The sequence below is a fragment of the Bison bison genome, unplaced genomic scaffold (assembly GCF_000754665.1).
Source record: "Bison bison bison isolate TAMUID 2011002044 unplaced genomic scaffold, Bison_UMD1.0 scf7180017864245, whole genome shotgun sequence".
Classification (NCBI taxonomy): domain Eukaryota; kingdom Metazoa; phylum Chordata; class Mammalia; order Artiodactyla; family Bovidae; genus Bison; species Bison bison.
The window spans coordinates 1,693,344-1,719,453 of record NW_011494817.1 but is presented as its reverse complement, the minus strand read 5'-3'; the positions used below and the strand labels follow the sequence as shown (position 1 = coordinate 1,719,453).

Sequence of the window (26,110 nt, the reverse complement as noted above, 5' to 3'; positions counted from 1 at the left end):
GCCCCCAATCCCTCCCAGCATCAGAGTCTTTTCCAATGAGTCAACTCTTTGCATGAGGTGGCCAAAGTACTGGAGTTTCAGCTTTAGCATCATTCCTTCCAAAGAACACCCAGGGCTGATCTTTAGAATGGACTGGTTGGATCTCCTTGCAGTCCAAGGAACCCTCAAGAGTCTTCTCCAACACCACAGTTCAAAAGCATCAATTCTTCGGCGCTCAGCTTTCTTCACAGTCCAACTCTCACATCCATACATGACCACTGGAAAAACCATAGCCTTGACTAGCAAAGCCTTGACCTTTGTTGGCAAAGTAATGTCTCTGCTTTTCAATATGCTATCTAGGTTGGTCATAATGGAAGTTATTTATTTTGAATTGAAGCGCTTGAGAATTCTGTCCCTTTCAGCTGAATGTTGAAGTATGAGCAGGAATTAAACAGAGGAATTTTGCAATAACAAAGAGTGTTGTGAAATTAGAGATGGGAGAAAGCATGGTGTATTTGGTGGTCTATATATTTTTGGTATGGCTGAAATGAGTGTGTATACATAAAGAAAAGAAAAGCAGTAAGATGAGAAACAGGCTAGATGCTAGATAATAAAAACTCCTGGATGTCATAGAGTATCCTAAGAAATTTAGATTCTACACTGAAATTATAGGATATAAATCTCTTTATATAAATAATTCATTATTCTCTAATAAAGATAATAATGCTAGCCATGTGTATGGTTTTAAGAAAAGGTAAAACGAAGTGAAATTAATGTCTAATCCATATTTTATTTAACTGAATACATCCAAAAATTTATCATTTCAACATGTAATCAATATTATATTTTACATTGTCTTTTTTTTATATGTCTGTGAAATCTATTTTGTTTTATGCTGACAGTGCCTCAGTGTGAATTAGCTACTTGTCAAATGCTTATTTGCCACATGTGGCCAGTGGCAACAATATTGGGCAGCAAAGATCTCAACTTGAGAGGACAGTCACCAGGGCCATAATCCTGGAACCCAGCATGGTTGACCCCCTCCTGAATGGAGCTTAGAATTTAGCAACAGCAACAGCAGCAGCAGCACAGCCATTACACAACACTTCAGTTCTTTCTACTCATTTCTGAATCCTGCCATGAATGATGGTGCAGACAGACATTTCCAAACTGAGCTCCTCCTCTCAGTGCCGTGGGAGTCACTGAGTCCTTCCAGAGGGGAACTGGCAGCCACAGAACCCACACAGTACAGTTCTGCACTGAAGAAGGTGGTGGCAGGCCAGGGAGCTGCTGTCAAAGAAGTTTCTTCTTTTCAGCAAAGGCTGTCAAGCTTGAACAGATTTGGCTGTGCTGCAGAGGATTTTCTGCCTTCATCTGGCGATGGGAGAATTTCTGGGTTGTCATTAGATCCAGTTAGAACCGAGGATCAGAGGTGACTAGTGAGCTAAAACAGAGGCACAGTGAATAGCTCACCAGCCCACCCAACCCACTGACACACAGTTCCGTATAGAGACGTGTCCTTTCTGTGGAAATGGAATCACCCTTAATGAGACATGCACTGCAGGTTTCAGCTGGGAAGTTGACAGCTTACAAGGAAAGCAGAAGGCAGTTGAGTTCTGCAGGGTTACAGTGGGAATCTGGGTCATAGCTTCTGTCTCAACTTTTCATTTTCCTCTGGGAAGTATAGCCAGGAAAAAGCACAAAGGCAAAAACACTGTTTTTTTTTTTTTCCAGAAGATTAATAAATTGATATGTTTTCACTTTCAAATCTCAGTTTAAGTTATACTAAAAAGATAATTGGGGCTTCCCTGGTGGCTTAGTGGAAAAGATCTGCCTACTAATGCAGGAGACTTGGGTTCGATCCCTGCAGAAGGAAATGGCAACCCACTCGGGTATTCTTGCGTGGAGAACCTCATGGACAGAGGAGCCTGGTGGGCTACAGTCCGTGAGGTAGCAAAAGAGTCAAGACAGGACAGTGACTAAAACAACAGCAGCAGCAGCAGCAGCAAGGTAACAATTAAAATACTGTATCCCTTTTAACGTCAGAACCAGGTTTTTCTGTTCCCACTGTGCCGCTGAAGTCCTTCCTTCCTCTGCAGCGAAGATTTAGTTAAGTATTTAATAATAAGTGTGATGATGTGTCTAATTCCAGAAGCCTCTTCTTATTTTCCAGCCCTTTTCTATAGAAAAACTATAGTTAACCACTGTATATTTTGTAGGAAGACTCTGATATTTAAATATCAATTCTCTGTAATGATGTGGATTGGGTCATTTAGTACTAAATAATACATGTCTATAATATTTCTAGAAATTGGGCAAAAGAGCTCTGTTTGTTAAATAACATGTTTTCTGAGATGAATTCTATTTGGTAGTATCTGGAATTGGATTCCGATGAAACACTTCGTGGTGGGTGAATGCCTTTGGAAGAGCCACCGAACTAAATTGAGCGATTCTCTCTCAGGGCTTTAAGGGCAATAATGTACTAAAGGAAAGGAGCATGACTTTGAAATTTAACAGATGAACAGTGAAATTCGAGCTCTTCTACTCACTAGATATCAATTATTTGGCAAATTATTTCAGCATAAATGCTCTGTTATATAAATGTGGGAAATAATAGCTACCTCATAGGATTGGTTGGTTTAAATAATAGCAGTAGGAATTCTTATTACTAGTTTAATTTGAAGTGACCAGTGCAGTGTTTGGTACATACTATGAACCTTTTACCAGCTAATTCCACAGAATCTAGGTAAATGTTGTTGATAATGATGATTAAAACTGTCATGAGTGATTACTTTGCCCCATGTTCTGGTCTAATAACTTTCCCTAAAGTACCCTGTGGGCTGACCCTAGTAGTAAAGAATCAGCCCGCCAAGGCAGAAGATGCAGGAGACGTGGGTTTGACCCCTAGGTCAGGAAGATCCCTGGAGTAGGAAATGGCAACGCACTCCAGTATCCTTGCCTGGAAAATTCTGTGGGCAGAGAAGCCTGGTAGTCTGCAGTCCATGAAGCTGCAAAGAGTCAGACATGACTGAACAGCCTAGCACACACACACAAGGTATCCATATCTAGGAATAAAATCCCTCCTTGGGCTTCCACATTCTCTTCCTATTATCATCATACTTCTTAGCTCTTCTTCACTGCCAAGCATCTCTCAAAAAAGTTGTATAAATATATTGTCTTCACTCTCTGACTCCCATTTACTCACAGTCTACTCCTTTATGGTTTTGGCTGTGTTGCCAAAATCAGTGGATTTTTTCCATTATGCATCTCATTTTAGTAGTCACATTGTTAATGTCCAGAAGAAAGGAAAATATGCTGTTATCTTCATTCCTGTAGCCATACATTCTCTTGGTTTATTCTCCGTTGTCTTTGATAGCTTTGTCTTTTCAGTTAATGCATAAATATTTGAATTCTTTAGGGTGTAAGCAGAGCTCTTTTCCTTTTGCATCCTACACATTCATCTATTACTGTTGCTGTCCATATTCTGATGATCTCAAATACTTCCAATTTTAACTTCTCTTTTCTGAGCCAGAATGTCATTCAATTTCCAATTTGGCATTTCTACTTGGCAGAAATTTTAAAATAAATCTAAAATAAATTCTAAAACTTGATACTTTTTCTAACTTTGATTCTCTTTCAGTTTTGGTTATCTCAGTTCAACCCAGTTGTATGAACTAGAGTTACTGGAAGGGCTAGTTATCATAATTTTTTATTCCAACCCCCAGCAACCCACATTACATAACCACAGATGACACTCACACTGGCTATGATTTAATTGACTTGTTGGCACCCCACACCAGTACTCTTGCCTGGAAAATCCCATGGACAGAGGAGCCTGGTAAGCTGCAGTCCACGGGGTCGCTAAGAGTCAGACACGACTGAGCAACTTCACTTTCACTTTTCACTTTCATGCATTGAAGAAGGAAATGGCAACCCACTCCAGTGTTCTTGCCTGGAGAATCCCAGGGACAGGGGAGCCTGGTGGGCTGCCGTCTCTGGGGTCGCACAGAGTCGGACACGACTGAAGCGACTTAGCAGCAGCAGCAGTGTGATTTTTACACAAGTCAACTCCCATATATTTTTATTTCATTTATTTGATTTCATGACATCTGCCATGTATGGATTTGTATGGTCAACTTGTACCTTTGTTCTGAAGATCAAATTTCTTTTTCTAGCACCATGCCTGGTAGCCAAAAAAAAAAAAGTTCAGCAACACATTATACCACTCAGCAATGCACTTGGCACATACTTTTCTGATAAATTCTAATATCCCTGGTTAGGATTTCATAATTATTATTTCTGTGTGTATTTCAAAATCCAAATTACTATTATGCTATACTAGCTTTATTTTTCTGAATTATCTATTGGAGTATTGCTCAAATGTTGCTTATATACTCCTTGCTTGGTATAATGTCTCCAGTGAGTTTGCAGAATGAAATCCTTCTAGTATTTCCAATAATAAAACATCTTGGATGAAATTCAATAATGTCCTGCCTCACAGTGAATAATCTGCTCTGTGGGTCATGTCATAGACAGACTCCAGGGTAAGATTTTAAATAAATGGCCCAAACTTAGAAATCTGTTAGCAAAGGTTTTCACGACAAAGGCATTTGCCATCATTTGTGGAGTCTTATGAGAGTATGTGTTGTGTTGTTTTGTTCTGAGGAGAAAAACATCTGCCTTGAAGAACTGTATTGGCTTGTGCCGGGAAGTAAATAGAGACCAGTGAGTCAGTAGAGAGTTTGGAATTGCTCTACTCATTGTGCGTATGGCTGTAATGGGGAAGGACACACATTTCTGAAAAGGGGAACAATTTCAAAAAGAGATGGTGATGAAATGAGAAGAGGTGTTTATCTCTCTGGCTTTTCTCGCTCCCGGTTGTTTAATTAACCACGAGCTTAACCAAGACACAGCCCACTCAATATGGGCAGTTTTGTCTAAGATCACTTGATGAATGCTTATGGCCCTGTGAACAGCCAGGAAGTGGTGATTAGGCACTCACTGATTAATCCTGCCCGCACATATTTTGGGGGTTGGTATCGTGCCAGGCAGTAACTCCCATGAAAAATGGCAGCATTTTCCTTCACCAGTAGTTGCCAACAAAATATACTGTTTATAATAGCAACAGGAAATTAGGAATAAAAACCACTTGGAATGTATTTATAAATTATTATTTATATTGAGAATCTTAATTTCCTTTTGGAAAAAAAAGATAATTTGTGTCAAATAAAAGGGGGAAAAAATCTCTTAATGTGGAAGTCCAAGCTCAGTATTTTTTTTAAAGTGAATTACATTTCCTTTTCTTAAAGACTAGATTTACATGTTTTGAAATAAAATTATTTGTCTCTGGCAGCACTGGGTCTTCGAGGGCTTTCTCTAGCTGCGGGGAGCAGAGGTTGCGCTCTAGTCGCAGTGAGTTACTCGTTCCTCCGGAGCTTGCAGGTGTCGTAATTGTGGTGCCCAGGCCTCGCTGTTCCCCAATATGTGGGATCTAACCTGACCAGGCATTGAACCCACGTTCCCTGCATTGGCAGTTGGATTCTTAACCACTGGACTCACCAGGGAAGTCCAGTTTTTACATTTTTTTAGCATCCACTTGATGATTATATTTGAACAAATAAATTTACTCTTCCAGAATTTTATCTTTGTGTTCAAAATATCCCTGAGTAGGACTGCCTTGGCAGTCCAGTGATTAAGACTCTGTGCTTCTAATGCAAAGGGCATGCATATATTTCATCCCTGGTTGGAAACTAAGGTCCTCCGTGGGGAAGTGAGATCCCACATGCTGCATGGTACAGTCACCCCCTCAACTGAAAAAAATGAAGGAAATACAATTATAAACTTTTCTAGCAATTACAAATAGCAAAAATTATGCACTTCAGTGTTATAAAATAGAGCAATAGGCTCCAATGTGTTAATGTCTAGAGTCTACCATGTGCCTAGTATTATACCTGTATGTAATTAATTAACTAATATTTGTCAAATGAATATCTAGGTTATACTATCCCTCTAGGGAGATCCTTGGAAAGCATGATGGAGCAGGTCAGTTTTATCCCACAAGCATTTGCTGGATGGCACTAGGGAGATGTGGTCTACATCTTAAGTTACACCCTGGGCAGTTGAGTTGGAACAGAAAGAATTCAACATAGAGAAGTGGTTAGATTTCAACATAGAGAAATGGGAAATAGGTATTCCAATTAGAAAGAGCATCACGAATAAAACTAAATAAGTGGGAAGATGTGGGGTATGTTCCATATGAAGGAACATAATAAGAAGTAAGATCCCCAAAATGAAAGATAGGAGATGATAGGAGGTTATGCTACCAAGTAAGTAATAATGAAGGTCTTATTATGCTGGGAGAAGTAAAAATACAATGGAAAAAAGGAAACAACTGTCAGAGAAAATTATTTGTGTCTCTCTGGTATGATTCTATTAGTTTAACTTTTATTCTTATGATCAGTTTCTCTAATACACACAGGTTTATATAATTTGAATCATACCTCCAATGGACATTTTGCCTGAAAAAAACTCATTTACCAGATATAGCTTATCAGTGTCGCCATACTTTATTATCTATCCCGAAGTGTGTTTGAGCCACAGCAGCACAGTCTTTACTAATAGTGAATTGGTGTCTCCTGAAATAGTAGTTACCTGTGGCTGTGGGTTGCATACTAAAGGATTGTTCCATGCCTATGCCTTTAAACACAAAGTTAAAATAAATAATCTCTCTTAGGTTAAAAGAAAGATTAAAGTCATTCTTTAGCAAGTCTTGTTTTCACTGTGTACTTTATACAAATGGAGGCAGATGCTTCCAGATCCTACCTGAAACAGTACAGGTCAGACAGTACTAGTGAAAGCATCTAGCTTTAAATGACAGTCAAGTGTGAAATATTAGAAGCTCTTATTATCTGAATATCGAAGCCATCGGGAGATAATCTAGATGTTTTGATTGTGGTACAGTTCTATCCTTCAGGTTTTTAGTGGAATAATGTATAATCATTCAGTAGCGTGATACATTCTAGACACAACCATTGCAGTTCTGGTTTCAGGTAGGATAGTTAATTGTACAAATATTTTCATCTGGAAGATTTCCTTTTAATGTTGATAACTTTGTATCTGCTCATTTATTCACTTATTTTTTTTTATTCTGCTTGTGCAAGCTATCTTCCAGGGCCCTTTAAGGACTTAAGAATACAAAAGAGAATAATATACATGTCCTGAAGGTATATAGTCTTATTGGAGCAAAGACAAGTAAAACCAATTCTCTATTGGAAGACTGAATGACAAATGTATGCAGGTATACAAAGGTTGGGAAGAATTTGCAGAAAAATTCCTTGAGCTTAATATTAAAGTAAGCAAATATCAACAGTAAGTAGAGGTCATTTGACAGAAGGGAGACAAATTAACTGGGCTTTTCTATTTTAATTTAGATGTATAACATCTTGTGGAAACCATCTCAACTGTAAAGTTTTTCTGGCATACTAGAAATGAAATGACTCATTTGATTTTAAGTACAGCATCTGCTCTTAGAATAAATGTGAATTAAGCATTCTGCTGTGGCTTCAGGATTGGTATCTTTCTTGATATAAGAAAAAGAATAACTTTGATCCTATTTTACATTTTCATTCATTAGGTTCTCATTCTGTGGTTGAAATGGAAAAAAAATGCATACAAATTAAAGTTTTGAAAAACAATGTAGCAAAATCTAACTGATGTGATAGAAACATTGAACCAAAACAAAATGATATCTAAGCAGTTGTTCGAGATAACGTTTGATTCAGATCAATTTTGCTTTGTAATAATACTGTTTACAAAATTAGCTTCCCCCAAATTTCTCGTTATTTTTATTACTGAGATTGTTTTGTAATAATTTCATGAGTGTCTCTTATCAGAAATAAGCCAGGATATCTAAAAATTATAATTAATCTTAACAATTTTATGTTGGATTCAAGGAAATTATAGGAAAATTTTATCCTATCAGCAGGCTGATTTTCTTTATTCAGTGATATTCACTTGGCATTCCATTTAAAACTGTCCATATCTACTCTCCAATTTCAGTAACTTTTAAGTATGTTATTTAAATTTTTTCATCAAACTTGTACTTTTATATTTTTCAAAATCATATTGTGGAGAATGGCTTAAAGTAAGAAAGAAAATTTTAGGTTTTTTTTCCCTATTTTTTCACCTTCATATTTCTAAGCACTATGAATATATGCTTGCTTTTTTAAAGCCTACTTTTTAATTTGTGGAAAATACACATCTCTTGTTGTTCTTCAGTCACTATGTCATGTCTGACTCTTTGTGACCCCATGAGAGGGAGTACTCCAGGCTTCCCTGTCCTTCACCGTCTCCTGGAAATTGCTCAGACTCATGTCCATTGCATCAGTGATGCCATCCAACCATCTCATCCTCTGTCACCCCCTTCTCCTCCTGCCCTCAGTCTTTCCCGGTATCAAGGTATTTTCCAATGAGTCCATTCTTTGCATCAGGTGGCCAAAGTACTGGAGCTTCAGCATAAGACATCTCTTAATTCACATATATTATTTCATCTTAGTATAATTGTATTATTAATCTCATTTATTAAGATTCAGATAATTCTGTTAATCATCTCTCTCTTGTTTTCTGTGTATCTTGACTTCCAAATAGTGAGTGGAGTATTTTAATACCCTTCCTTTTCTCATCAGTTCTCCCTACTTCCACAGCTCAACCTATAATCTTTCTCCTTAATTTTCAGTGGAAAGATTGCTTGCATAGTATTTTCTATTACATAATAAGTTTTCTACCTTGTGTAGTGTTGAAGCTGAAACTCCAATACTTTGGCCACCTGATTTGAAGAACTGACTCATTTGAAAAGACCCTTATGCTGGGAAAGATTGAAGGTGGGAGGAGAAGGGGATGACAGAGGATGAGATGGTTGGACGGCATCACCGACTCGATGGACGTGAGTCTGAGCAGGCTCCGGGAGTGGTGATGGACAGAGAGGCCCGGCGTGCTGCAGTCCATGGGGTCACAAAGAGCTGGACACGACTGAGCGACTGAACTGAATTGAACTGAACTTTGTGTATGTGTGGATTTATACAGTTGAAAAATCAATAACTAATATTTGAATCATTGCAACTATAATGTGGACTGAAAGTAAACTAGACTATGATTACATTTTCTTCTCATAGTTCCCAGCCACAGGGCCTCTGCTACTTGAAGAAGAGTGTCAAATGGATTCTTTCTTCCTTTAACCAGTGGCTTGAAATGAAGCCACAGACTAGTTTCTTATTTTACACCACATCTTCCTTTCTCCATCACCTTTGTTTCATTCTGTACCCTGCTTGAAATCAATTTCATTTTCTTCAAGAAGCCTATGAAAGTTTTTAGTTTCTCCTTTATTTTAAAATATACAATTCTAAAATATAGTCATTATATCAACTGCTGAAAAATCTAAACGCTTAAAGCTTTCCAATTTTACTGGAGCACATACTCCCATTTTTTAATTCCCAGCTTACAGGAGGTTTCTTTTATGAACTTAAAATTAGTATTCTGCAGAATTTTTATGTTAAACATACATTACAACTCTTTTCTATTTTAATTTTAAAGACTACTGTTTGGACTTTGCTCTGAGAAAATCATATTTCCCTCACTAGTTTAAGCTTATTTTTTAGTCTAATATTCAGGATTAATGCCATTTGCTCCATGATTTATTTTAGCTGCTCCAAGAGAGAGAGTATCTTAACTATACTAGAATATTCTTTATAACCCCAATGTATGCAATTATTGGGGCTTCCCTGGTGGTTCAGGGTAAAGAATCTGCCTTCAGTGTAGGAGCCACAAGAGACAAGGATTTGATCCCTGAGTCAGGAATATCCCCTGGAGGAGGAAATGGGAACCCACTCTGGTATTCTTGCCTGGAGAAGCCCCATGGACAGAGGAGCCTGGCAGGATGCAGTCCATAGGATCTGAAAGAATCAGATACGACTGAAGCGATTCGGCACACCTGAAGTGTTATTAGGTCCAGGCTGCCTATAAAATATTTTGTTGTTGTTTAATTGTTAAGTCATGACCTGCTCTTTTGCAACCCTCTGGACTGTGGCCTGCCAGTCTCCTCTGTCCATGGGATTTCCCAGGAAAGAATACTAGAGTGGGTTGCCATTTCCTTCCCCAGGGTATGTTTCCAACCCAGGGATAGAACCAGCATCTCCTGTATGGCAGGCAGATTTTTTACCACTGAGCCACCAAAGAAGCCCATGGGGAACACATGTATACCTGTGGCGGATTCATTTTGATATTTGGCAAAACTAATACAATTATGTAAAGTTTAAAAATAAAATAAAATTAAAAATTATGATATACAAAAGCCCATATATTAGGCAGTGTTGTTTGTGATTTTCAGGTGATAAAACTGAGACTTAGAAATGATAAAAGCTAAATTAGAACCCAGACCTAATAATAAAGTTCTCTATTACAAGCTGCTTCTATGTAACTTACTGTATAAACACACAATGTTTAAACAAGGCTGTTAGAAGGCATGCTAAAGATTATTACTTTGTAAAGGTATTTTTTCTATTTAACTATGAATATATTGAGAATTTTCATTATTGCCATCACAATCATTATGCACTAATATCAAGTTATTTTTGCAAATGTCCCAGCATTAATGTAACCATCAAGTGTAAGACAGTCAATTGAAAAGTAGAGCTGGCTAAAAATGATCAGAAAAAAATAGATTACTCAGGTTAGTGTAAGACTGATAATGTAGCCCCCTCGGCACATTTTTCAGGAAGAGCCCTTTAAACTTTGTTAATTGAAAAATAACTAAATTGCCTACTTGCCATCATCATAGAGGCTTCTTCTTGCTTTAATTCTGAAGAAGGAAACATGCAGATGGCCTACTAGCGTTTGTTGGCTGGGGCTCAAGCTGTTATAAAGGGTCTAGCTCTGCTTTGCCCTTTACAGTTTGTTCATAAGGATGAAACGTCACAAAAACCCACCCTCAACGTCTGAGGCTCCTATGTGCTGTGTGCTTAGCTACTGTGATGGAGCACACATAGGGCTGGAAGGGAGAAGATAGGTGTTCAAACCCAGACTCTGCCATCTACCTGCTAATTGCAAGCTCCAGTTGCATCAGCTGCAAAAGGAAGATAATAGTACCTTTATCACAGAGTTGATGTAAGGAGCATTGAGCTCAAATGTATGAACTAACTTTCCATACATCAAAATGTTACAGGGCATAGTTATTTACGAGTTCTCTCTCTTATCATCCTATCGTGAAATGTGTGCAGTTGAATGACTCGTAGTCATTTATTCCTTTGAGATCAACCCCTCCTGGTGAAATTCCATCTCCTAACTGCTAGGCCATTTCCATCCCACAGCTTGGTCCCACAGTTCAGTTGTCTTGTAATTGTCTCCTGTATTTTTCAAATTAATCGCCCTTTCCCACCTTAACTTTTGAAAGCTCAGAAAATGAACCTGTCATGATTTATAGGGCCTCAAAAGGCTCCAAAAATATCTAAAATTGAAGCATCATGACCTTTAAATTGGAAAGAGAAATGCAGATATAATTGGGCTTCCGAGTCTCCTAAAAGTCAATGGTGGAAGAGTGGAGGGGGTAGAATCTTCAGTCTCAGACAGATCCGTGAATAGAATGCAGCTTTCCGCCTCTGGGGATAGCAACTCTGGACAACTGTAAACCTGACTGCCTCATCTGTTTTCGTATCTGTGGAAGGAGGTCATAATATATATCTAAATATATTATTCTGAAAGTTAAATGAGGTCACATATATCTTCATATACCTCCTGGCTGATAAGTAGTCAATCTTGATCCCCATGTTCCATAATTTTAAAAGATCGCCATGAGTCCTTAACCCCAGAACTTTACTAAATACTTTGGAATTATTCCCCCTGAATCAGTAACTTTCCAATGGTATATAAAATTTCAAATATTTTAAATGTGCTTATACTTTTATCTGTGACAAGACTGAAATCTCAGTCAAGGATCTGGAATTTTCACTTGCAATAAAACCATAAACTGTCATGATTAGTAATAAAATATATGCATAATAGTCTGTAAAATATAATAGTAAGATATTTTTACATCTATTCTACATAAAGTATATGTTTTGCATCTGTATATTATGGCTTTAAACACAAAACTCTGAATCAGTGGGGTGAGAGGATCATCTAATGAGAAACAGAGATGAAAAAGTGAGACAGAATGAAAAAACAGCAGGTAAATATTTTCTATCATCTCACACTAGAGTATAAGCTTTTTGGAATCAAAGGAGGAGCCAGATTGCTAGTACTGTTTGTGATATTCTCTCAGTGGAAAAGTTTTAAAAGATCAATGTGTATATGCTTACTGTAGTTTGACTGTATATTGTCCAAATAAGCAGATCAGTGAAAGAACAAAATCTCATTCATGTCTTCAAGTGACAAATCCAACACTCCCAGGGGACCTGCACACTCCTGGCCCCACCGCATTCCAGCTCTACCCAGTGACTCCAACACTCTCCCCTCTGCTTCTCTGTTTCCCTACAGGCAACTATGGAGAAAGTGGGATGGAAGCTTTCAAAGATATGTCAGCCAAGGAAGGGATTTGCATCGCTCATTCTTACAAAATCTATAGCAATGCGGGGGAGCAGAGCTTCGATAAACTGCTCAAGAAGCTCACGAGTCACTTGCCCAAGGCGCGGGTGGTAGCCTGCTTCTGCGAGGGCATGACGGTGAGAGGGCTGCTGATGGCCATGCGGCGCCTGGGGCTGGCCGGAGAGTTCCTGCTTCTGGGCAGGTAAGTGCCGAGGAGACAGTTCACTTGCAGGTAATAATGTCAGGGATTTGGCAGCTTCAGAGGGTATCTTTTGCTTTGGAAGCTTAATCTGTTATAGTGCAAGTAGAGCTTAAAAATCATTAATACCAGAGCCTGGAAATAATCACAGAAAATAAGTAGATAGGCCATGAGATGATGACTAAGGACAGCAGAAATCAACATATGAAAATGAGGAATCCTTAAGTCTTCAAAAAACAATTGTAAGGAAATGAGAAGGCTTTTAAAATAACTTGCATAATCCCCCTTGGTAAGTAAACACGTGTCAAACTTTATGCAGTCTCTTCTGAAACTGATTCTAAGAATGGCTGTGTAAGCTTCTTTTATAACATAGCATTTTAGAATTTGGGGCTGGAACGGGGGAATTGCTTTTAGTACTAATTTTAAGGCATTGGTAATTTGGCTTATTATTTTATTTCACAAGTGTTATCACATTGCCTGATCACTCACATTGTTACCAGATGAGTTTCTAAAAGATTTACTTCTACAGAGACTGACTTTAATTATCTGGATGATATACTTGATTGGCACAACTCATCTCATTTCCTCCTGATCTTGTTGAATCAGTATATTAGTGTTCTGCAAAGAAACAGAAACAGCAATGTGTATCTATGAAAAGAGATACCCAGGAGAATCAAAGTTACAGCTCTGGTCCAAAAACTGGCAGGTGTGATACTCAGGAAAATCGAATGCTTCAGTTTCAGTCTGAAGTCCAGAAAAGACTAATATCCCAACTCAAGCAGTCTTGAAGGAGGAGTTCCCTCTGACTCAACCTTTTTCAGGTTTTCCATTGATTGGATGAGGCCCACCCACCTTAGAGAAGAAGCTTCATTACTCAGTCTCCCCATACAAGTGTTAATCTCATCCAGAAATATCCTTGTAGACAGAATAATGTTTGGCCAAATGTTTCAGCACCCTATGGCCCAGTCAAGATGTCACATAAAGTTAGCCATCACAATCCAAGTCAACACCATAGTTTGAAAAGGTGAACACAGTTCACCATTTCATACCTTTAAAAAGTCATGATATTATCACATCTTTTCTCGCTAGGTAGCCAATTTAAAGAAAAGAGACAACCTTCAGAACCACTACATCTTTCTGAGTGTAACTGTCCAAATTAAAAGCCAGCTAACTTGTTATTAGCTTTTGATGGCTCATTAAAGAAAACATGCTTCCTTTATTTTCCGAATGCTTAACTGACCTTCTGTGATGAGACTTAGCTCCTGCTTGGCTACATTTTATGACAGCCAGTTTATGTACCTAATTCTCTTCTGTCTGCGCTGATGGCAGTAGATTGATGGGACTGTTTTATATGAGGCCAACCATCCTTCATAAAAATGATATGAGTGAGATTCCTTTCTCATCGGTGTCATACGTTTTGTTTAAAATCATCCTTGTTGGAAAGAGTGATGCATCAGCTAGTTTCACACAATCCAGGAACCTCCTCACTGCCAATATTCTGATGTTCCAAAGTCCAGTGTCACCAGTGGGCTGAGAAGCACAAGACAGAAGCTGGCTTCATACAGTCCTGTTTTTCTTTATGGGGAGGGAGACAAGGCATTCTGCAGTTCCTGTCTGCTGCTTTGCCAACGTAAATAAGACAAATCCGAAGCACTTGCTTATCAGCCATATGTTATATCAACAAACAAATGTATTTTGATCACATGTACCCAAGAAAAGTAGGTTGGTAAGTACTATATTTGACATTTTCCATCTACATTTTTTTGCCAATAGTATCACAAGGCCAAAATTCAATATTTTGTATATTTTAAAATTTATTCTGTATATGCTGTTGATAAGTTCTTTTCAACTCATTTCATTCATGAAATAATAAATTCATAGCCTTAACTAGATTTCTTAGTTCTCTCATTGATTGGCTAATAATCATACAACATTTACTTGAGTACCAGTTCATCTTTGAGCGATTCTGGTAGTTTCTACATCTTGGATCATATTTTTCTCTTTGAAAGTAATATGCCATACTCTTTCAAATATTTGGAAACCACAGTCCGGTCGTTAGGCCCCCTTCATCTTCCCTTGGAAATCCCTAATTTTTCTATTCCTATTTCTTCATAGTGAAAAGGCACTTTGGGTCCTGACCATTTATCAGGACCATTTATAGGATCATTTATCAACTGTTGTGTGCCAGTGTCTTCACTAACCATATAAATGCATTGTTTCATTTAATTATTAATTTGACAAATATTAAGTTGCTAGAGACTTCCCTATAGCTCAGATGGTAAAGAATCTTGCCTGCATTACAGAAGACCTGGGTTCGATCCCTGGGTCTGGAAGATACCCTGGAGAAGAAAATGGCAACCCATTCCACTATTCTTGCCTGGATAATCCCATGGACAGAGGAGCCTGGCGGGGCTACAGTCCACGGAGTTGCAAGGAGTCGGACATGCCGAAGCCACTAAGACATAGTATCTGTTAAGATGCTTGGACTGTATTAGTGAACAAAATAGACAATAATCACTACCCTTGTGGACCTTGAAGATGATGAGTTAGATAAAAGCTAATAAGTGCTGTGAAAAAAATCTAAGAACAACTTGCATGATGAATACCATTACCATCTCCATTTTATAGACAAGGACTTTAAGACTCAATAAATACTGAGTTATAGTAATAATAATTTGTTATATAGACGTATGCCTGGAAGGCAGAATTCCAAATGCCTTTGTAACTCTAGAGACTGAGCAGTTAGCACTGTGTTCCTACTACTTCCAACAGCAAACAACAACAAAGAGAATTTAGATCATCTATTCACTCTCATTTTATAAACGAGGAAACGGATAACGCAAGTGTTTGAATGACATGGTCAAAGTCCCACAGGAACCCAATTACCTTGACTCAAAATCTTGTGCTGTTTTCTTCTGTCAACTATAGAGTAGGAAAGGGGAAAAGTTATAAATTGATAGCAGATTCCTGGTTCTTCATAGATCCTTGGTGTAGGAAAAAAAAAAAAAAAAACTACCCTAGATGATTTCAATTGAAGTTAGCATTTTTATATTAATATTCCCTCCTAAAAACTCCCATTCAGCTAACCCTGTAACTCCTAGTATTTTAAGGTAATTTTATTTGCATGTACTTCCCTGATCTCTCTGTATGCTCCTTCCTTCCCTTACCCCCAAGTCAAACTTAAATGGATCTTAGATACAAGAAGTCAAAATTAAGAGAAAGGACTATATTCAGAACTTCCTACAGGACTCCACATTTAACCACTATAGTTACTTAAAAATCTATCCAGCTGCCTTGGGACAGGCATGTTTAATAGGTCATTCAACTAAAATGTTAGGCATGTCTAAGATAACTCTGCCTCTAAGACAACCTCATCAATCAATATATCTCACCATCTGTGCTGCTCATCTGTAGACTGTTAGAGTGATATGGACCTGGCCACTGGGTCTTCTCGTTTGAGCTCTGGGTAATCTGTTGTCTCATTGCCAAGAAAAATGGCCTGTCCGGGTCCCGGAAATAGTCTTGCTAAACACCTTAGCCTTGACAGCAGAATGAGATCAGTAATCTGAACAAAGGGGCTTATTTTTCTAGAATGGATACAGTGTTTTAGAGCTTGACTTGGGAAAATATTGTTTGAGATATATTATTTACAACTTGTAAAACCTAAATGTTTACTTGGAAACAAGGACTGATTTTCAACAAAGTAATAATTTAAAGATTGTTTTACCTTGTCTATGATTAAAACTATTTAGCTATTTGAATTGAGAATTTGATTGTTACCAGGACACAAGAGGAAATGTACTTAAATTTTAAGACTCATTGGAATTATTACTAGTGTTTTTTCCCCCCAGAGGTTATTGATTTCAAGCTATTGTTTTTAGCTTTTAATTTTTTAAATTGAAGTATAGTTGATTTACAATGTTGTGTTAATTTCTGCTGTACAGCAAAAATATTCAGTTATATATATATATATATAATTTTCCCATATTTTTTTCCATTTTGGTTTATCTCAGGATTTGAATATAGTCATTTATTCATCCTCTGTGTGCTAGTTTGCATCTGCTAACCCCAGACTCCCACTTTATCCTTCCCCTCTTCTCCTGCCTCTTGGTAATCAGGTATCTGTTCTCTGTGTCTATGAGTCTGTTTCACAGATGGCTTTATTGGTGTCATATTTTTGATCCAATGTATATGCGATATCATTCGGTGTTTGTCTTCCTTTCTCTAACTTATCTCATTTAGTATGATAAGCTCTAGGTTCATCTGTGTTGCTGCCAATGGCATCATCACATTCTTTTTCACATGTGGGTAATACTCCATTGTGTGTGTGTGTGTGTGTGTGTGTGTGTGTGTATACACCATATCTTCTTAAACCATTCATCTGTTGACTGACAGTTAAGTTGTTTCCGTGTCTTGGCTGTTGTGAATAGCACTGCTGTGCACATAGGGGTGCATGCATCTTTGTGAATTACAGCTTTATCTGGATATATACCCAGGAGTTGGATTGCTGGATCATATGGCAACTCTATTTTCATTTTTCTGAGGAACCTCCATACAGCTTTCCATAATTGCTGCACCAACTACATTCCCACCAACAGTGTAGGAAGGTTCACTTTTCTCTGCACTCTCTCCAGTATTTGCTACTTGTAGACTTTTTAATGGTGACCATTCTGACCAATGTGAGGTGATATCTCACTATAGTTTTGACTTGCATTTCTCTAATAATTAAAGATATTGAGCATCTTTTCCTGTATCTGTTGGCCGGCTGTGTGTGTCCTTTGGAGAATTGTCTGTTGAAGGTCCTCTGCCCTTTTTTTGATTGGGTCGTTTATTCCTTTGTTGTTATATGAGATGTTTATCAGTGTTTCTCATAGGAGGTCATGCTGCATTAATATTTTTCAAGATGGAAAGGATAAGAGCTCACTTTAGTAAACATCTTTGTGGATAGAATTATACACTATTGTTCTAGTAAAACTATGATAGCTATTATGCAGAAGTAGACATTAGTCTTTATACTTGTATCTCACCAGAGTATTCATTATATTTGTAAATAAGTGTACTTGATTTCCATTAGGCCATTTAGTGTAATTTAATTGTAGTTTGAAAAAAAGTTGTTTTTGGGGAAATATTTATAATTTATTTACAGTTCCTCTCAATCCAGATGCAATGTACCCGTCAGAGGTTATTTTCATCAGAGGTGGTAATGCTGGGATATAGTTGACATTCTACTTTTACCAAGTTGCCAGGAGTACAGTGTTCAATAGTTAGGAAACTTAAACACTCATAAAGAAGGGAAAAGGGCTTGGCCAACACTTTACCACAGAATGTATCACAGTTTACTCACCCATTCCCCCTTTCCATGGAAATTTTGGTTGTTTCCAGTCTTTTATTATTATAAAGTAGGTTGTAATATATAGGACTTCCCAGGTGGCTCAGTGATAAAGAATCTGCCTGCCAATGCAGGAAACATGGGTTCTATCCCTAGGTCGGAAAGATCCCCTGGAAGAGGAAATGGCAACCCACTCCAGTATTCTTGCCTGGAAAATCCCACTGACAGCGGAGCCTGGTGGGCTGCACTTCATGGGGTTGGAAACAGAGTCAGACACAACTGAGCGACTGAGCAAGCATGCACACATACACATGTTGCAGTGTGCAGTCGTGGGCATGTGCTGTTTCATATTTACAGTGATGAATCTTCACGGTAGATTCTTTGAAGTGGGATTGGCTAGATCAAAAGATAAATGCATATGTACTTTTGTTAAATAGTGTCAAATTCCTTTTGAAAAATTTTATTTTCCCTTCAGTGATGTATGGAAAGTAGCTATTTCCCCTCAACTTGTCTGACAGGATATGTGTCAAGCTTTTCATTTGTAAATCTGTTATTGGAAAAATGGTATATCAATGTAATATAATTTGAATTTATTTTTTTCTGCACAAGGTTAAACTTTGTTTTCTTATGCTAAAGTACAAATATATACTTCTTAGTGCACTATCTCTGTACATCTTTTGTCTGTCTTTTATTAGGTAAAAAAGTTGCTTTCATTGAGTTCCTGTTCTGTGTTAGAAGACAGGGAGAGAGGGAAAGAGAGTGGGAAGGAGAAGGATGTCAGCAGGAGAGGAAAGAGGGGGGAGCAGAAATTTAATGCTCTAAGCAACGTTGGATGTTTCAAGTTTTAGATGCCTTTAAGTTTGGTAATTTGTTGTTGTTCAGTCCCTCATCCGTGTCCCACTCTTTTTGACCCCATAGACTGCAGCATGCCAGGTTTCCATGTCTGTCCATCACCAACTCCCAGAGCTTGCTCAAACTCATGTCTATCGAGTTGGTGATACCATCCAACCATCTCATCCTCTGTTGTCCCCTTCTCCTCTTTCCTTTAATCTTTCCCAGCATCAGGGTCTTTTCTAATGAGTCAGGTCTTCGCACCAGGTGGCCAAAGTATTGGAGCTTCAGTTTCAGCATCAGTGTTTCCAATGACTATTCAGGGTTGATTTCCTTTAGGATTGAGTGGTTTGATCTCCTTGCAGCTCAAGAGACTCTCAAGAGTCTTCTCCAGCACCACAGTTCAAAACCATCAATTTTTGTTGATATCCCCATTTTATAATTAATTTGTGTAATATTTTATATTCAGCATATATGTGATATCATACCATATTTCTCTTTCTTTTCCAAACCTACTTTGCTTAAATAATCTCTAGATCCATCTATGTTGCTGCAAATGACGTTATTTTATTATTTTTATGTATAATATTCCATTGTATGTGTGTATGTGTATATATATGTATGTGTATATATATATATATATTTATACACGCCGCATCTTCTTTAAACATTCATCTATTGATGGACAATTGATTACTCACTGGACTTAAATGACTGGACAAGGTCACATTAGTTTATCCTAGTGGCTGTTCTAAGTATCACAAAGAGAGATGTCTTTTAGCAACAGAAGTGTTTGCATATTTATAATAACTTCCCTGGTTATAGGTGGCTCAGAGAGTAGAGAATCCACCTGCAATGCTGGGACCTGGGTTTGATCCCTGGGTTGGAAAGATCCCCTGGAGAAGGGCCTAGCAACCCACTTCAGTATTCTTGCCTGGAGAATCCCCATGGACAGAGGAGCCTGGAGGGTCCTTGTCCATGAGGTCACAAAGAGTCGAACACGACTGAGTGACTAAACACCCAGCACATGATAGCTTCAGTCTAATTTTGATTCTGCTTTGTTTTTGTTGTTTTAGGTTATCCTGTGAAAATTAAATAAACCTAGTAAATGTAAATGCCTTAAAACCTGTTGTAAATTTTGTGATGATTTTGTAATGCAAGTAAAGTCAGCCAAACTCTGCCTGCTTTGCCTGGAGTTGTTTTCCTCCTCATCTTCATTTGAGCTGGAAAGACCAGACGAATTACATTGTGTTCAGTCTATAAACAGCCCGTTGTTTAGATGCATGTGCCTTGGATCATATGAAAAACTCTCTGAACCATATGGGTTGAGCACTGAGTATGTGTTAAGAAATTTGGAGAGCAATCAAGGAGACAGTATTTTCAGCCTTGTAGTATTTTGATAATTATTCCATCATTGGAGAAGGCTTTTTTTAGGAGTGTGAGAATATGATAGGTGTTATTTTCCAAAAGATAATCCCAGGATATGGCTTATGAATAGACGAAGTCAGACGCATATGGAAGAACAGTATCTCTAATGAAAATTACACTATTGAGGACTATGGCAGTGTGAATGATGAAAAGGCAATAGACCATGCCCTCCTTACTAATTAAAATGTGCATATCACCTTGTTTGTGATAATAGCATCAGGAATGCATGTCTGTGTCCAAGCTCACCAACATGTGTACATCTAATATGTGCAGCTTTTTGTATATCATGCACAACTGAATGATGTCGGAAAAATATGTAGGAGCTGCTGATGTGTTGGATAATAAGGAGTGTAGGGAGATGTCAAGGGTGTTTTCTAGATTCAGTTCATTTGCTCAGTCATGTCTGACTCTTTGCAACCCCATGGACTACAGCACGCCAGGCTTCCCTGTCCATCACCAACTCCCGGAGCTTGCTCAAACTCATGTTCACCAAGTCGGTGATGCCATCCAACCGTCTCATCTGCTGTCATCCCCTTCTCCTCCTGCCCTCAATCTTTCCCTGAATCAGGGTCTTTTCAAATGAGTCAGTTTTTCGCATCAGGTGGCCAAAGTATTGGAGTTTCAGCTTCAGCACCAGTCCTTCCAATGAATATTCAGGGCTGATCTCCTTTAGGATGGACTGGTTGGATCTCCTTGCAGTCTAAGGACTCTCAAGAGTCTTTTCCAACACCATAGTTCAAAAGCATCAATTTTTTGGCACTCAGCATTCTTTATAGTCCAACTCTCACATCCATACGTGACTAGTGGGAAAACCATAGCTTTGACTAGATGGACCTTTGTCAGCAAAGTAATGTCTCTGCTTTTTAATACACTGTCTAGGTTGGTCATAGCTTTTCTTCCAAGGAGCAAGTGTCTTTTAATTCCATGGCTGCAGTCACCATCTGCAATGATTTTGGAGCCCAAGAAAATAAAATCTCTCACTATTTCCATTGTTTCCCCATCTATTTGCCATGAAGTGATGGGACCAAATGCCATGATCTTAGTTTTCTGAATGTTGAGTTTTAAGCCAGCTTTTACACTCTCCTCTTTAACTTTCACCAAGAGGTTCTTTAGTTCTTCACTTGCTAATTTCTAGAGTATTAAGTGTATAACAAGATAGATGATGGTACCTTTATTGAGATGAAAATAATTGGGTAAGAACCAGGTATGAGGTTGAGAGCAGATCATGAGTTCAATTTGGATAAGTTGACCTAATGTGCATTTCACACATAGAAATAGGCAAGAAAGCAGAAGAACTTGTAAATCTGGAGCTCAAAAGAGAAATATGTGTACTCAGTCACTCAGTCATTTCTGACTGTTTGTGGCCCCTTGGCCTGTAGCCAGCTAGGCTCCTCTGCAAATGGAATTCTCCACGCAAGAATACTGGAATGGGGTGCCATTTCATACTCCAGGGGATCTTCTCGACCCAGGGCTTGGAAACCACATATATCTTGCATCCCCTACATTGGCAGGCAGATTCTTTACCACTACCACCACCTGGGAAACCCCAAAAGAGATATATAGGCTGTAAATAAAAATAAGCAATGCGTCTGAATAATTTAGCCTTATTAATGGAAGATGTGGATATGTAGAATTAGAAAGTCTAAGAAATTGTCTTGGAGGGACCTCAACATTGAATGCATGGAAGAAAGATGAACTCAGCAAAGGAGATAGAGAAAAAGCATATTCAGAGTTTGGGGAGGAAAACCCAGATGGTGCTGTGACCCATGGAAGAGCAGGTTTAAAGCAGAGGCCACCAGGGTCAAATGATTCTAGGAGACAAGTGCAAATAATTTTGAGAGGACCTTTTTTTAAGTGGAAGTAATTTAGGGTTTAGTAAGTGTTGAGTGAATGGAGAAATAAAAACAGTCAGAATGAAGTAGCTAAGAAGTGAGTAGGAGGTGAGAAAATGAACCCAGAGCATACAAGCCACTGCTTTGGAAAGTGAAACTGAGGAATGAAGAATGATAGAATTATATATTGAGAGAAAATGAGCTCAAGAGAGAGGTTTTTAACATAATATTTTACTTTTTCTCCAAAACTGTAGTTTATGATGAAAAGTATTTTAAACAGTGAACAAGCTATACAATTAAAAGCATTTATTTTCACATCTGTAGCAATACAAGGTATTATTAAATGTTTTGATGTTTACTAATGTTACAGGTGAAATTTAACATCATCATGTTTTAATTCCTAATTCCTTAATTATGAGTGAGATTATATATCTTTCATATTTTAGTCAATAGGTAATATATGTTTATATTTTTTGCAAGCTACCTAATCATGCACGGAGTCCATTTTTTTGTTTATTTTTTCTTATTGGTTTATATAAAAGTTGTTTATAAATTAAAGAAAGTCGATTATTGACATGTGTAGCAGATATTTTCCCTCTTGTAATTAATTTGACTTTACTTACAGCACTTGGAACAATACCAAACTTTATACTTCAGCTATTTTTTCACATTTTTCTTCTATGACTCTTGCAATTTGTATATTGCATACAGAGGCCTGTCACAGAGATTTTTTTAGTGGGTTGTTTAACTTTAGGATCCAGGTAGAATAGGAGGATGTAATAAATGGGGGGACAGTTTATAGTATCAACTCCCTAAAAATGTGGAAATGAGTGACATTTACAGTGTAGATGGGAGGAGGAAGCCGAGAAGGTCAGCTCCAGATTCGGAACAGAAAGAATTTATGTCAGGGGCAAAGGTAGGTAATGTTTAAAAGTTTGAAAATAGGAAACTCGTTTAGTAACCCCTCTTTCCTTTGTAAAATCAGAGGCAAGAAGCGGGGCAGAGAGAGTGTGTGTGTGTTAGGAGGATTGTGTACCAGTGATCTAAGGAGTTGTCACTGGAGATTGGAGAAAAAGGAAAACAGTACTTTCAATAAGTGGTTTTCTATATTATCATTTTATTTTCTTACTCCATTTGTTATAAATAGTAGAAGAAGATTGGTTATACTGTAATGAAGACATGTTCTTAAAATAACCACACATTTAACATTTGTACATATGTGGTCACATCAAGTATTGTAATGAATTCTCTCTGTTAGGGTTTTAAAGGTTGATTGAACAACAGCCTTGATCTCAAATTAAAAACCAAGAGGAGCAAGTCGTGGAGATGAGTTATCTTAGCTAACTAGAGACCAATTCCATGACCGGATAGACCTCCCTCCTAGGCAGTGAAGGATGGGGAAGCTTGGTGAGCTGCAGTCCACGGGGTCGCAGAGAGTCGGACACGACTGAAGGCTGAACGACAACAAAACGCAGCCCTGAGGCCTGGCACGCCTGGACAATGCAGAACTTCCTCCCTTTAGAAGCGGCCTTAAGGATGACAATAGGGAAAAGCTCACATTCAGAGGGATGATTTGCTTTGAAAAAGAACAGACTGAGTGGTCAACACTTGGCCCTGTCTCACCAAACAGACGTCAGTCATTCTCTCGAGCAGAAGGGAGGGTAATAGAGGAGAGAATCTGTGTGTCTTCATTTTACGCGTTTTGGTTTTTTTAACCCCTGCCCAGTGGGAAAGTCCTCTGAAATACTCCTTTTTGAAGTGTAAAGAATGAGATGTATTCTCCTTCTGAAGCAGATAGATAATATTAACTTTGCTTTCAGATGAAGACTATGATGCTCAGAGACATCCCTTGTCTCATCAATCTCACCATCTGAAATGTAAATGAAACCAATTGTTTTGTAAGGTGCTATCGATCTGACAAGTGGAAATGCCCAGAAGGAGAACAGAAGGTCTTTGTATTATTCCACAGAGCAGAATTCTTCTGTGACAGATGAAACTAACCAGAGTCTTCAAAGGCTCTTCTAGTACTTGGGCTTGTGCTTTGGAGGCATCTGCATCCCAAAGGGGTCTGGTAGCTTTAAGGCTGATTGCTCTTCCAAAATTTTGTTTAGATGAATTTTTTAAATAATTGGATGGTAATAGTAGCTCTTTATGGGGTGTTCTTTGTGTAGTAAACACTGTTCTAAGTGGTTGGTTTTCATGTGTTTATTGACTTTTCATAACATTCCAAATTAAAAGTTATTGTTATTAACATCAGTTTATTGCTGAAGAAACTGCCATACAGAGAGACAATGAATTTTCTCAAAATCACAAGGCAGGAAGTAGCAGAGAGGGCACTGTTTGCTTAATCACTGTGCTAACCTATCTAGATCTTTGATAATCCTTAATGTCAGTATATATTTGATCCATATGGTATAAAATATTTTTCTCCATCTTTAATAAAAAAATAATAGCAATTAAAGATGATTCTAGAAGAAAGATTTCTTTTTTTAAGTAAGATAAATAAAGACTGGAGCAATCCAACCTTCTGTAAATGAGAAAAATTCAATGATTAGATGGGCTGTTCCTTTGGACTGCAAGGAGATCCAACCATTCCATCCTAAATGATATTAGTCCTGGCTTTTCAGTGGAAGGCCACCTGATGCAAAGAGCTGACTCATTTGAGAAGACCCTGATGCTGGGAAAGATTGAGGGCTGGAGGAGAAGGGGTTGACAGAGGATGAGATGGTTGGATGGCATCACCGACTCAATGGACATGAGTTTGGGTAGACTCCAGGAGTTGATGATGGACAGAGAGGCCTGGTGTGCTGCAGTTCATGGGTTCGCAAAGAGTCGGACACGACTGAGCGACTGAACTGAACTGAGATGGGCTGTTGAATCTGCATGACTATTTTTCCATGCACAACTTATTAGGAAAACACTCTAGTAAAGTTTAGCTTCCAGGAAAGAGAAAAGTTTAGAGTTGTTTATAAGAATGATCAAACATCTGTGCAGAAACGAAGGCAAACATAAAATATTATTCTGTGGTGAAACCAGTAGAAATTCATTTGTTCTTCCAGTGTTTTCCAGAAGACTAAAATGTTTTGGTAAGGTGACCATATTGTGTACATATTTCTATTAATTGGAGGACACTGTGATAAATCATTCTATGCCAGTGGCTGGCAAACTAAGGGCCATGGGTTAAATCCAGCTCTCCTCCTATTTTTGTAAATAAAGTTTTATTGAAAAACTGCCACACTCATTTATACAATGTCTATGACTGTTTTGGAGCTACAATAATACAGTTGAGTAATTGCAACAGAGACTGTATGTGTCATAAAGCTTAAAATATTTACTGTCTGGCCCTGTGTAAAAAAATTCATTGACCCTTGATCTAGAGGGTTTCTTTTTGTGTGTGTGTGTGAATCTGGCTTTCCTTACTCACACAGCTTATTAGCACTTAGGCTTCGGATATTTATTCAGCAGCACTCATGATTTCTACATACATTCCACTTCCTTTTCAGTTCTCCTTGAGGTTTAATGGCGGCTGCTGGTCATGGGATCAGAAAATTCTAGAACTGTTGGTTGAGTTAGGATATTACTTATTCACTTCACTGTCCAGCAGAAACTAACACAACGTTTTAGTTCAGTTCAATTCAGTTCACTCGTTCAGTCGTGTCCGACTCTCCGCGACCCCATGAATCGCAGCATGCCAGGCCTCCCTGTCCATCACCATCTCCCAGAATTCACTCAAACTCACGTCCATCGAGTCAGTGATGCCATCCAGCCATCTCATCCTCTGTCGTCCCTTTCTCCTCCTGCCCCCAATCCCTCCCAGCATAAGAGTCTTTTCCAATGAGTCAATTCTTCGCATGAGGTAGCCAAAGTACTGGAGTTTCAGCTTTAGCATCATTCCTTCCAAAGAAATCCCAGGGCTGATCTCCTTCACAATGGACTGGT

At 38.2% G+C, this 26,110-nt stretch overlaps 1 protein-coding gene across 1 annotated transcript in view; it reads left to right on the top strand.

Moving 5' to 3' along the window:
- GRM5 (glutamate receptor, metabotropic 5) overlaps positions 1-26,110 on the top strand; it is a 629,334-nt gene that overhangs the window by 207,955 nt on the left and 395,269 nt on the right. The window contains exon 2 of the mRNA XM_010847207.1: positions 12,505-12,754. Coding sequence (XP_010845509.1) covers positions 12,505-12,754 — 250 coding nt within the window. The remainder of the gene's footprint in view (positions 1-12,504; positions 12,755-26,110) is intronic.